Genomic DNA, 14041 nt, shown 5'->3' with positions numbered 1-14041 from the left:
CACAGCCTCACCTCCTCGACAGACAGATAGACAGACAGACGCGGGGCCAAGGGGCGGCATAGACACAGGGTGGGCGAGGGGCGTGGACACCAGGAAGTCCTCCCTCCCTGCACTTCACCCTGACCAGACAGCCAAGTGAGGCCGCGTGCCAAAAACACTATTAAGACGCCCAGGCAGGTTGTCACGAGGCTGAGCTGGATAAAAGTAGGCCGTGTAAGCACCGCGACACGAACTTCACTCATTCCTGTGGACATGTGATGAATGACTGCGTGATTGCCGTGGGCGCCGCGACAACCGGGTCATAAGGCGCTGTATTGTTGTTGTTGTTGTTGCTACTATTGTTGTTGATGTTGTTGTTGTTGTTGTTGCTGTTGTTGTTATTACTATTATTGTTGTTGTTGTTGCCGTTGTTGTTATTACTATTGTTGTTGTTGTTGTTGTTGTTGTTGTTGTTGTTGTTACTTCTATTATTGTTGTTGTTGTTGTTGTTATTACTATTGTTGCTGTTGTTGTTACTTCTATTATTATTGTTATTGTTGTTGTTGTTGTTGTTGTTGTTGTTACTAATATTGTTGTTTTTGTTGTTGTTGTTGTTGTTGTTACTACTATTGTTGTTGTTGTTGTTGTTGTTACTACCGTTGCTGTTATTGCTATTGTTGTTGCTGTTGTTACTACTACTATTGTTGTTGTTGTTGTTGTTGTTGTTGTTGTTGTTGTTGTTGTTGTTGTTGCTGCTGATGTTACTATTGTTGTTGTTGTTGTTGTTGTTGTTGTTGTTGTTGTTGTTGTTGTTACTACTATCGTTGCTGTTGTTGTTGTTATTGTTGTTGTTGTTGTTACTACTATCGTTGTTGTTGTTGTTATTGTTGTTGTTGTTACTACTATCGTTGTTATTGTTGTTGTTGTTGTTGTAGACAGAGAGAGAGAGAGAGAGAAAGAGAGAGAGAGAGAGAGAGAGAGAGAGAGAGAGAGAGAGAGAGACGTCCATCCAACGTACCACTTCAATACATAGGAAGATTCCAGCACTGCTAATAGACACTCATACGTACGCATTAATAAATAAATATGTTTTTATGAACGCACTGCACGCGAAGGCTACAGGGAGACAAGGATCAAATTAGGCCAGCATTCAGAAACACTTTGCTCTCTCACCACGACTATTTTCAAAGGCCACAGGGAAGACTGGCCGGTTTCTTGAATATATATATATTTTTTATTAATAATGCAGAAATCTTGTTAATCTGTCACTAGAAGGGTAAAAACACCCTTGAAAACCTGTGTAACATCAACTACAGCCTTTTGAAAGTAATCGGACAGAAGTGTTTCAGAATACTGCTCTAAATCCACCCCCTGTACGAGTATGGGGAAAAATCAAGTTGGTATAGCTGGCTTTTGCGGGGCATCTGGCAGGAACACGTGTACAGTCAGTGATTCCCGGGTCCGCTCTCTATCGGCGGTAATCTCGCTGGAGGGCTTCCCAACCCTCGCCCCTCGCAGCAAGGGGAAGGAAGCGCTCGAGGAAGCCTCACTATTGATGCACCAGGCCAGCGGGGAACAGTGCAGCGCCGGCCATGGGAAATAGAGTGAGAGGAAGTTCTAACCCTCTCCATTACTTCGGTGTCGGCGCGAGTTAGAGTATTCTCAGACGTTTCAGCACCTCATCTCCAATGCTTCCAACAGGCTCTACTGGAGGTTAACGGCGCTCTGAGTGGGTTTTCAAAGTAAGAGGTTCTGAGGGGTGTTTTCAAGGCTACAGGTTCTGAGGAATGTTTTCAAGGTTGCAGGTTCTGAGGAGTGTTTTCAAGACTACAGGTTCTGAGGGATGTTTTCAAGGTTGTAGATTCTGAGGGGTGTTTTCAAGGCTACAGGTTCTGAGGGATGTTTTCAAGGTTGCAGATTCTGAGGGGTGTTTTCAGGGCTACAGGTTCTGAGGGATGTTTTCAAGGTTGTACATTCTGAGGGGTGTTTTCAAGGCTACAGGTTCTGAGGGATGTTTTCAAGGTTGTACATTCTGAGGGGTGTTTTCAAGGCTATAGGTTCTGAGGGATGTTTTCAAGGTTGCAGATTCTGAGGGGTGTTTTTATGGTTACAGTGACAGTTTAATGAAGATGCGTTTTGTCGTAACGTAACTATAAAAAGGCGGCTGGCCATGGAAATAATCACCTGTGTCTTATCTTGATGCAGGTACAGAGGGTGGCGTAGCATAAAAGTAACTACTTGAATTTGTCGTGGTGTGACTGAAGAGGACAGCTAGACAAAGAAGTAACCACTGTATTTGTGCTGATTCACTAAATAGGGCGGCTTGACTTGTGAATAATTACTGTGTTGTGATGTCACTATAAAGAAAGCAGCTAGGCATGACCCACCATGTGCATTTCGTCCTAATGCCACTGCGGAAGATAGCCAGTCTGATTCGAGAGTCACCACCTGTATTCCACCGTCACCACGAGACCTGACCATATACACACAGAGGCGGCCAGCGGTACTGTCATCGAGCTACAGCAGGTGCTTGCTTCCCCGGCGCTTGCTACTCGCTCAGGTGGGTGCAGGACGTCTCGGTGCCTGTCACTGTTTCATTGGGTATTTCCTTCCTCGTCTCGCTCACCCGACAAGTGACGAAGCCAGGCAGGGAAACAAGCATCCCGCACTCAGGCAGCCGCGCGGGACTACCTCATTGAGCCCCTCCAGTTGAAGCTGATGAACGAGATAACCCGCGAAGTGCATCCACGCATCACTCATCATGAGCACCGCCGCCTCATCGACACCTGTCAGCCGAGCTGGAAATGTCTAAACTTTTATACCTGTGGCCTTCCTTTGTTGACAAGCAGACCACTGAATAAAGGTTTGCACTTACACACCGAAATACATAAATGAATAAAAATATATAAATGAATAATAAAGAAATTAATAGAAAAAAAAATGCTACTACTACTAATAATAATCATAATGATAATAATAATAATAATAACAATAATAATAATAATAATAATAATAATAATAATAATAATAATAATAATAATAATAGATAAAACAAACAAAATAAAAAAGATAAGACAGAATACGTAATTATACCAATAAAATAACAAGTTAGGATTTTTTTTTTTTTTACCGACAGAACTATGCAAGATACTATAGTACTGTACATATATGGATATCTAAAAAGTTGTAGGTAACTATGACAATAATTGTGAGGCACTGAAAAGGCGAACAGGTCTTTTCTGATATTCACTTTCCTCTGGTGAACTGGAACAACACACGACACCCTGAAGCAGTGAGGCGCAGAGGGAGTAGCGATAATGACACCAGGCACTGCTCGAGGCTGTAACGATCCCACCTCTCTGACTGGACAAGTACAGGGTGCGGTAAGAATTGTGTCACGTGTTCCCAGACGTGAAAGGACATGTTATTCTGAGAAGAAAATCCCCTATGGTCTTATACTGTTTTGGTATTCATTAAGGAGCGCGCTGGAATGAGTCTAAATTAAGCGCGAGTAGCTGATGGGAAGGAGGGAGGGGAGGGAGGAAGTCAGGGGAGGACGGTGTATCAGGAACGATGGAGGGAAATAGAGACGGTGTTAAGGTTCTTAATCATAGTTATGCCATGATCTTTTAACTTTCAAATAGCGAATCGTGTTATTACAATTCTGTCTTGCCTCCGCCCGTTCTTCTCCTCAGAGATGATAACTCTGCACAGGGGACTTGAGCCGTTGTTACACTACGTGGCATTTTTTCATCAGCTTTTTTCATATTCGGCTTTCGCAAAATGGACAATTTTCTGAATGCTCCCCGTTACACACACACACACACACACACACGTTCGTTTGCACTTTCTGTCGAGTGTAAACAAACATGGCTGCAACACACAGGCAAACAGTTGCTTCTCTGCACTTAATTATGTGTCTTGTGAGTCGCAGACGAGCCAAACTAGTAAAAAAAAAAATAAAAAAAAGCCGTACATCGGAAAGCACAAACTTTTCCTGAGGCACGCGTCACCTTCGTGGTCCCAGAGACATCTGTGACTTCACCTGCTCTCAGTCACAGGACTCTCTGACAGACGTGTCGCTGAAGATAACTCCACGCGACCATGTGGGCACCAAAGTGTGTCTGAAGTAACGAGTGCCTTCAGAACGCTGCTATCAGTCTAGTCATGCGCGACACCATTAATTATTACGCAACTAAAAATATACTGTAACACGTGTAATTAGTCGATTTATTTAATATTTTTGCAATTTCTGAAGCATTAAATCTTATCTTGGGAAACATGTAGCGTCTTGCTTTGGGTATTTATATGTTATCCACTGTGGGCTCTTATTTGACTGGAATTTAACGATAACTTGCCTGGTGAGGACGATCACGTCCATGTGACCGATGAATGCAGAGGGAAAAAGACGACAGAGAGGCCACAAGACCACGCAAACCATAGATTTCCACAGAAAGGTGTTACAGTAGTGTGGCGGCGCCGTCTGTGCATAGTTATGTGGAGGACTCCACTCACAGGGAGGAATTAAGAGCATTGAGCCTCACCAACTCCCCTCCTTTATTTGACTGTCTTCAGTCTCTCACTCAGCTACAATATGTCATCTCTTGCTAACTTCTGCTCTTCTGATCCTGCCATCTGCATGCCTTCCTTGTACCGCGACTGCGCTGCACAAGAATTTCCAGTGATGCTCAGCACATGCTGCCCATTTCACTAATGTATGAGTTAACGAGTACCTTCATTTTTTTCATTATGTTCACTGATAAACTCTGGAACTCTGTTTCTGTTTTTTTTTTTTTTTTTCTCTCTCTCTCCTCCAGTAACTTAAACTGTTTCTTTAGAGAAATACAGTGGCATCTCCGAAATGAAATCGGCCTCCATTTTGGGCTCTCCTCTATGGCTGGCTAACTTTCTTCGGAAGCGAAACAGCGAGCTTTCCTCACTTTTTGTGTCGTTAGCTAACCTCCTGCATGCATTAACAAAACCTAAGACTTGTAAAGGCTTATCGATAGCGCGAATGATTAAAATTATGAAGGGAATGTTTGATTCTGTCAGTGCTCCTTCACAAGACGCGCCACCAGTCATGCACTAGTCAGGCTCGTCACGGAGGTAGAGGAAACAACAATTCTGCGACCACATTTTCAGACGTTTCCGAGTCTTATCTCAAAAATTTCCAATAAACTATATTGGGAGTTACAAGTTTTCAAGAGTGCTTTCATGATTACAGCGATAATTTAACAAGGATTCTGCATTACTGATGTGGGCAAAAACGGCCGTGAGGACGCGACTAATTATCTCTGTGGCCTCTACAAACAGCCATGACAAGAGAACAAAGGATTTACAAATACGAACCCTGAAGAACCAATCAACAAAAGAACTATAATGCTGACAGGATTCTGTAAAATGTTTCATCTTTGTCAGCACGAGCATCGCTTGTTTTGGTGCCTTATTGTAATCCATACAAGGTCAGGCAGTCAGAGTGGATGCAGACATAAATAAGAGGAAGCATAACATATGATCCGTATCTTTAAACGTTCCTGGGTCTTATCTCGAGTAATTTCAACACGCTCTAGTGAAACTCATTAGATTTTTTCAAGGGGGTTTTCATGAGTTATGTAATGGTTTAACAACGATTCTACATCTGATAGATTCTGAACTCCCTACCTACTGTATTTTCTTAATGTGATTTGAGCTCTTTCAAAAGGGAGGTTTCAAGACACTCATCCTCCAATATTTTGATGACCCTTTTAATCTTTCTTTGGGGATTAATACCTCAGTGGCCCTTTTAATCGCTCTTTTTTATTACCCTTGGCCGGTGTCCCTCTTAAAAGGAAAAAAGTAAGAGAAACATCCACGAGAACCAGACTAGTCATCTCTGCCTGTCCTAATACTAAACACAGCCTTACGATGCAAGTAGTATCAATGTTACATACTGAAGCAGAAATCATACAGAAAATAAGACGTCAAGAAATAAGACATGACAGGAGGAAGAACACTGCCACGGTACTCCCGGCGTGTCGTGAAAATATGACTCGAGGAGGCGAGGGGACTACTCCCTTGCACCTTATCAAGAGTATCACCATGGTATGTGAATAGGTATTGCTATTTCATTAACCCTTTCACTGTGGTATGCAACAATTCACAATACTAAAAACATTACACAGCCTCTACAATTACTTACAAGAAAAAAAGTTAAATGAATAGAATTTCTGATTTCTGGCAAGCATCACGAATAGAGATGGCTGTAGAATGTAAGGGAATTTCTCATAGTGGTTTGCAATAAAGGAAAGAGGAGTTGAATAGCAATGAAAGTGTTGACAGTTACCACACATTATTACAAAGCCACCGTGACCTCCGAGTTAATTTTGCAGTGTCCACTAGAAATTTAAAGTTCCAGAGATCTTTTTGTTGGAACCTGCAGCAGAGACTGGTGAGGGAGAAAAGAACCCCCCATCAAATGCAAAAAAATCAAGTTAAGTGTCAGTTATTGTGAACACACAAAACAGTAGCGGCTCATCGTGGCTATCTGGCCCTCCTAAGTTAATAGCACACTTATGTACGTATCTCTAAAACATTATTGTGATCATGTACAATTTTCTGCTGCTTACTTGAAACATTCGATCCGCATCTTGCTGAGTGTTGTCTTGTAAACATATTCTATCTCTTCTGCACTCAGGCACATAAGTTTTTCGTCTTCTCATCCCTTATCTCCCTACCTCTTCTGCTTCTGTCACTTCTCTTTTTTCCTTGGATTTCTTTACTCAGGTTTGATCCCGGTTCTGATTCATAGATTTCACCCATTCCATAGTTATGACTAATTTATTTTCTCACTTACTGTCAGCCCTCCAATATTGCACTGATGGATGTTACACTGAGCCTGACCAGCTCCCGCCAGGCCAATGTTGACTCGACGTCTTCCCGCTCAGCCTTTCTAACGGGGACGTTTTACATCGAAGTATTATAGTATTTCTCCATCGAAAATAATAAGAAAAAAAAATTGAGTAGGTGGATGATTCATGTGAAAAAAAAAGAAAAGAAAGAAAGAAAGGAAAAAAAGAACCCATACATTCTCTCTCTCTCTCTCTCTCTCTCTCTCTCTCTCTCTCTCTCTCTCTAAATAATTACTTCCCAATATATATTTTCACCTGCAGTACTTACAACAACGCCGACCTATGACAATCTAACCACTCATAACCACAAACGCCAACTCAGTACCGTAGCAAAGTGAGACAGGCGAGAACAGCTGATTGGAGGACAGGCATTGAGAGGAGGAGGTCAGGAGCCATGTCCTCAGATGCTCCTTGTAAATGTCCCTTATGGTGAGTGCATGGCGTGGCCTGGTGATGCTTAAATGTTCCTTGTGGTGAGTGTTGTGTGTGTGGTGTAGCCCAAAGCTGATAAATATAGCTGCGGGATTAGCTGCGTGTTAGTTATTTTGTACTGTTCCTGGTTTGCTTGGTCTGCTTCCTGTTTGATGTTAGTGGTTATGTTATTGTTAATTTGGCTTTTAGATGCTTATTTGACTGTTGTGGTGTGTGTGTGGTGTGCAGGCTAAATATGGTTGCATGTGTGTTGGTTGTTATGCACTGTTTCTCGTTTACTCTGCTTCCTGTTTGATGGATGTTTTAATGTTTAATGTTAAACTTCACATTACTGTACTGGTTTGTTGATTTCATCCACAGCACTTCAATATTCCTTGTCTTGCTTTACATGACCCAGGAGTCCTGTACTAGGCAGCTGCAAACAGATGTTTATTTATTAACTTTTCATGCAGACTCCCAAGTACCTCTCTCTCTCTCTCTCTCTCTCTCTCTCTCTCTCTCTCTCTCTCTCTCTCTCTCTCTCTCTCTCTCTCTCTCTCTCTCTCTCTTCAGTGCTTTGATGACCACTGGTGAGTTTTACAGATAAAAAGAGAGTTTACTTCATGTCAAGATACACCACAACATAAGAGTTACTAAAACATCAGTTAACAATACCACTTGTTAATTGATGTTAAGTAGCACTTCTCAAATAAAACACTGAGAGAGAGAGAAAAAAAAAGATTATATATATATATATATATATATATATATATATATATATATATATATATATATATATATATATATATATATATATATATATATATAAAGTTCTATTTGTCTGTTTTTTATCTTGAAGTTTCAGAAAGACAAGTGTTTACATCAGATGATATGTTTGCAGAAGTTGCCGGTGTGTGTGAAGGGTGGCCACCATGGTAGCTGGCACAGAGGGGCTGAGCAGTGGGCTGTGTGTGGTGTGTGCCAAGGTGGTGAGCAGCTCCCTGGTCAGCGTGCATGCCAGCCTCATCACACAGAATGGCAGCATCCACCGCCAGATGGGGCAAGTGGTGGGGATGGACCAGCTGGAAGAGGCATGTCAAGCTACAGAGTTTGTTTGTTCCATCTGCCTCAGGCTCCTGCTCAATATTGTAAACCTTGAGTCTAAGGTGGTTCTGCTAAAGAATGAGTTCCAGGCCACATTCCTGCAGGGAGCTGAGTCAAGGAGGAAAGCTGTTGTAGGTGGAAAAGTTTACCTTCCTGGCAAGAGTTCAGTAATTGACCAAAAAAGTGATGATGGAAACCCACCACAGATCCCACAGGGAACACAGAATGACTTGTGGAACAGAACTCACCTTGACCACTGTGTGAAGCCTGAGAAAGTTGAGAGGTTTTTTAGCAACATTCCATTAGACTCTGAAAGCAATGCAGAAACACCCCACACCAGCGAACCGCCAGTAGATGATAGAGCACAAGATGCCAAGTCTTCAGTCAGACATGAATCAGCTGTATCAGAGAGCTCTGGTATCAGCAGCAAGGAATCTTCTGAGGAGCTGGAGACACAGCTTGCCTTAGACACCAGTGCTGCTGAACTAAGTGACCTCCTACCTCACCACTGCCTTCTGGGAGATGATGCAACTTCAAGTTGTTCACAAGGTGAAGAGGAAACCTTGAGGGAGGCAGACAAGAGACCCAGCAGTAACCCCTCCATGCAGGACTACCCACTCAGTCCTTCCAGCAGTATGAGCACCTTGGATGCTGCAAAACCTGTGGAATGTGGCAATGACGGGGAGAAGACATGCATCACAGGCAGCCCAGAGGAGAAGCAGGACAGTGAATGTCTGCCAGATTCTGATGGCAGTGTTCCCTTTGAGGGGAGCAGTGAACAGACACCTAAGAGGAGGCTCAGGAAATCCAGAGAGAAAGATCAGGAGACATGTAAGACTAGAGTTGTATTTTTTTTTTACTTTTTCATGGAAGTTTATGTTCAGCAGTGCATTGAAGTATCTGTAGTAGGGCTAATCCTGATCACCTCAATACCTCACCTCTTCCAGGTGTTTCCAGTATAGTATTTAAAATAAAAGGCAACTTTAAAGTTTTACCCCATAGCAACAAAAATTTCCATGAAGGGAGAAAATATATTTTGCTTTAACATGATAAAAAATGTTAGTGTTATTCAGTTTGTGGATGTATTAATGTGTTCATCCAAGTAGAGGAATGTTGCTTCAATTACTCTTTCACTCCAAAATGACTTGTGTGCAGGGCAGCCAGGAGCCAGCACACCCAAGAGGGCAAGGAGGAAGCTGAATGCCACCTTGGAGATGAAGGAAGTTAAAGCAGAGACAGAAGATGAGTGGACATCCAAGGAGTCTGGAGCAACACAGGTGAGGGGAGAAGGGTAAGAGCACCAAAGAAAGAAGCCAACACTATGGGTAGATTTTTTATTTATTTATTTTGTATTTATTTTCTATTCATTTATTTTATTTTGTTTTTTATTCATTTATTTTTTACATGAAAGAGGCTGGCCAAGGGTAGAAAGAAACATATAATAATAACAATAACAATAATGATGAATAATTAATTAGATAGATAGACCCACAAAGAGAGAAAAAAATGAAGTGAAACACCATGCTTGTATAATATTATGTGCATGCTCACACCCATGCAATGTTTCCAGCTTGAGGAGTTGCTGGAGAGCTGTGAGCTGTGTGAAGGCCAGTTCAGCGATGCCAAACAGCTAGGGCGGCACCGCAGAGAGGCACACTCAGCTGTTTACTGCCATGTGTGTGAGTGGTGCCCCAACACATGCTACAGAGAGAAGTCCAAGCTCACTCAACACCTGCGGCGGCTCCACAACATCACCGCCCACAAGTGCCCCGGCTGTGTGCACCAGGTGAGCCTTGAGGTGCTGCCTGTGTCTTGCCTCAGCCAGTCAAACCAGGTCTTTACTTAGGTATTTATATGTGTGAATGCCCAGTAGAGGAAATAATAAGAGAAAAAGAAGATGTGTTTGCTTTAGGAAGAAAAACAAAATTTTTTTGTAGGGAGAGGTAATTTGTGTAGTGACAAGACAGTCAAGATCAACCAAAAACCACTTGGCCCTTGATGACCGTCTTCCCCCTAACTATTAACATGTTGCTATTACACTTACCTGAGTGCTAGGGATTCAGTGTCCAGCAGTAGCCTCTCATGGCCAGTTTATCCCCAGATCAGATCAGTTTCTCCAAAGTTGGGCATAACAGTATACTATGATTTATACAGAAATTTAAGAGTCACTACTTCTAACATACTCTTATCCTTCTGAGAATATTTCACCCAAACTGTACAAAAATTATAAACTGTAGTTTCCTTGCCTCAGTGTGTACCTTTGGTCATGTGTGATGTAGGTGAGAAGTAACAAGGGTGTGTAGCGCATAACGTCATGAATTTGCAGGCAGTGAGCCAGAATGCCCTGGACCAGCACATCATCAGGCAACACCCAGAGTCTCGCTTCTTTGAGTGCCACATCTGCCACAAGGCTTTCAGGACCCACCGCTACCTCCACTTTGTGCACATCAAGAGGTGCCACTTGGGGCTTCCAATCAAGTTTTCCTGTGAAAAGTGCAACAAAGGCTTTGTTGATAAATCTTCTTTTGAGAACCACAAAGTCACTCATTCAGATGCCAGAAATTTCACCTGTGAGTTCTGTGGGGCAAGGTTCCTCACTCCCTATGCCCTCAAGGTACACGTCAACACACACACTAGAGAGAAAAAGTATGAGTGTGAAGACTGTGGGTCAGCCTTCCTGCGCATGTGTAACTTGTGTGCCCACAAGAAGCGCTTCCACAGCACCAATGATGTCAAGTTGGTGTGTGAGATTTGTGGTAAGTCCATGGCAACCAGAAAGGATCTGAGAAGACACCAGGTGGCACAGCACTCCAAAGAGAAGCCCTTCAGGTGCCCCCAGTGTGCCCGATGCTATGCTGCCAAGGAGAGCCTCAAGAGCCACCTCAGGACACACACTGGTGAAAAGCCGTATGTATGTGCCTGTGGTAAGGCCTTCTATAAGAGCAATGTGCTGCGGCGCCACCAGCGCTGTGTCCACGAAGGAGAGGATCTGCAGCAGGAAACAGCAGCAGAAGTGGATTCAGTTCAAGTTGGGGGTGATGGGGAGCTTGAGCGGGAGGAACACATGGTGGTGATCACCTTGAAGGAGTGCAATCCCCCTGCAGTGTACACAGTGCAGAGCAGCACTCCACATCTCCAGGAGATCATGGTGTCCAGTGAAGGACAAACTCAAGACCCTGGTGATGCTTCCCTGCTGGCTGAGGGAGCAGAGGGATTGCCACTGTTGCACTCCTCCCTTGGGGCACTAGGCCGGGGCCGCCTTGCCCTCTCCACCCCAGTATTGCTCACCTCCCTCACTGATGGCTCCATCACCGTCCCAGACACCACTTTTGCTACACAGGTCACCACTGTGGATGCCAGCCTGCCACCACACCCAGCCACTACCTTCCAACCCACCCCAGACTCCCCTGGTCCCACCAACTCCATTGTTTCCACTAAGAATCCCCAGGACCCCCAAGACCCACTGGCTGGCCTTGGCCCAGCCTCCTGCAGTGACCTGCTGCACCTGCCCAGCCTGCATGCTGCTGCTGCCACTCCAGTTTCCCTGGTGGCACCCTGGCCCTCCTCAGCCCTCTGAGCTCCCCTACCCCTGGCTGGCTGGTGCTTCACACCACCACAAGTGTTATATCACTTGGTCTTGTAATTGGCATAAACTGTTTTTGAGGAATTTTATTTTTTCAAATTATACAGTACTTAAAAAATTTGATGACATTCAGGCATGATGACTATATTTGTGAATTAAACTACATATACATAATCACAGTTATATTTACAAATTAAATTACACTTAATCACAAACTATAACCACATTTATATTTATAAATTAAACTCTACACAATCACAACAAGCATGCACTTCAATATACCCTCTCACACACACTCAAGACAGAATAGATCACCCTCACTAGGGACTGAGTCACATTTAGTTAGACTTCCAAGACAGAGCCAATATTTTAATGAAAATTGAAATAGACTTATTATGGTTGAGTACAAATTACCTGTAGTTTTAGTTTTCCATTATGTTAATCCCTGAGACATGTTGGCCTCATGTGTCTCTGCCTTTCATAATCATCAGGTGTCTTAAACATAGAGTACCAGCATATATATAAACATACACATGTATGTATAGTCATGTCCCAAGATGGCTAAAAGAATCATCAGTTTTTACATGATATGAACCATTCTCATATTTCTCAAAACTTACATTAAAACTGGTTACTGAGACTACTGTCCATCAAGGGAAGATGTATTTATCTCAGCCAGAGGGATGTAGCCCTAAAGAACCCTAATTTTGGACCTGTGTTTGAAACACTATTTTCTCTTTAGCACTATTTTCAAAGGCCACAGAAATTATTTGTCAGCTTCTCATGGGTGTTTTTCTTGTTGGAAAGTCCTTCTAGAGATACTAGAATCTCAAAAACACCTTTGAAAACCACACTTGTTTTAAAGGCAAGATAAAGATAAGACACTGAAGTCTCTGAAAATAGTCTCTCACTCTCAAACACCCTTTGACTATGTGCTAATGAGAGCATAGAACACTTACATTTGGTAAAGAAACTAGAAGTGACTGAAGTGCAAAGTTAATACACTAGAGAATTATAGTTAGTCAGTATAATGGTGTGGTGGAGTGACAGTGCAAAGTGTTTTGTGACAAGCTGTAGGAAGACTGTCCAGCCTTACCCTGACACACCTCATGCTGCCATCGTACACTGCCAGAGGCTCAAATCCTCAGTCCATTTTTGGTGTTGGAACAGTTTTAAGTGTCTCGCTGTGAATGAGCTAATAGGTCACCCTACCTCCCCAATAAGTAAAGAAAACCTTTCAGTTACCGTAGAAATATTTGCAGTGATATTCCTTCTGACTATTAATAATGTGTGTCTGGGATCTACACTGTTCTGAATATCTGCGATAATGTTTAGGATGTGATAAAGCAGAAAATATCCAAGTTTGAATCACTGAGTTCAGGTTGTAAGCTGCTGTTTTGAAGCCTTCAAGTTATAGAAAAGGGTATATGACTTTATAATATAAGGTTATCAGGTACTTTGAAAGGAAAGAAAATCTTAACAGATTCACTGTATCAGTGTGAATATGAATATCGGTATTTCATGTGTTTTTCTATATTAATATGTAATACTTGAGTCACAGGGTTGGGACATGACTTCAGATGCATGGTGTAAGGGTATATGTGTGTGTTCACTCCAACAGATCTGGCTCTAGTTATCCAGTGTACATATTACTGTATACTACTTAGTTCTCTGATAGCCCACACCCACCAATGCAGATATCTCTCACTTAGCAAAATTTTATGCATTAAGAAAATTATTGAAGATATGTATACACAACACTTTTCATTCCTGTTGAGCCGTGTGTTGCTGCCAGTGTTGGTGTTGGTGTGTAGCGGGAGAAGTGTTGATACAAGTGGCTTATTTATCTCAGATTGAATGTCCGTCCTCTAGTCTGCCCGTCCACCTGTCTTGGGGAGGGAGCACCACCTGGCCGCCCCGCACCCCCAGCACCGCCACCTTTATGTCTGCACAGACTATGCAATAAAACAAGGTATATCTTACACAACTTGTATGTTTTATTATCTTTAAATACGTGTGGAACAGCATTTTAATGCCTTGATTTGTTGAGTCAATGAGTATTTCATGCATCAAGACA

At 42.7% G+C, this 14041-nt stretch overlaps 1 protein-coding gene across 2 annotated transcripts; it reads left to right on the top strand.

The window, feature by feature from the left end:
* The first annotated feature begins 7134 nt into the window (after window positions 1-7134).
* LOC135110322 (zinc finger protein 37-like) lies at window positions 7135-13951 on the top strand. 2 transcript variants are annotated; one of them, XM_064022545.1, is made up of 5 exons: window positions 7135-7295; window positions 8179-9212; window positions 9537-9658; window positions 9952-10167; window positions 10708-13951. In XM_064022545.1, the coding sequence occupies exons 2-5, from the start codon at window positions 8210-8212 to the stop codon at window positions 11956-11958; spliced, it is 2592 nt and encodes an 863-aa protein (XP_063878615.1). In that variant the 5' UTR covers window positions 7135-7295; window positions 8179-8209; the 3' UTR covers window positions 11959-13951. The 2 variants fall into 2 exon arrangements, with proteins under 2 accessions (XP_063878615.1, XP_063878616.1); XM_064022546.1 differs by having other exon boundaries at window positions 7219-7339.
* The last annotated feature ends 90 nt before the right edge of the window (window positions 13952-14041 follow it).

Source organism: Scylla paramamosain, chromosome 20, assembly GCF_035594125.1.
Source record: "Scylla paramamosain isolate STU-SP2022 chromosome 20, ASM3559412v1, whole genome shotgun sequence".
Taxonomy (NCBI): Eukaryota; Metazoa; Arthropoda; class Malacostraca; order Decapoda; family Portunidae; genus Scylla; species Scylla paramamosain.
The sequence above is the reverse complement of the archived record's forward strand: the minus strand, read 5'-3'. Positions and strand labels throughout refer to the sequence as shown.

Coding starts and splice junctions, on each gene's coding strand:
- LOC135110322 (XM_064022545.1), top strand. CDS start 8,210: ATGGTAGCTGGCACAGAGGGGCTGAGCAGTGGGCTGTGTGTGGTGTGT. Junction 9,213..9,536: donor AGAGAAAGATCAGGAGACAT/GTAAGACTAGAG, acceptor ACTTGTGTGCAG/GGCAGCCAGGAGCCAGCACA. Junction 10,168..10,707: donor GCCCCGGCTGTGTGCACCAG/GTGAGCCTTGAG, acceptor ATGAATTTGCAG/GCAGTGAGCCAGAATGCCCT.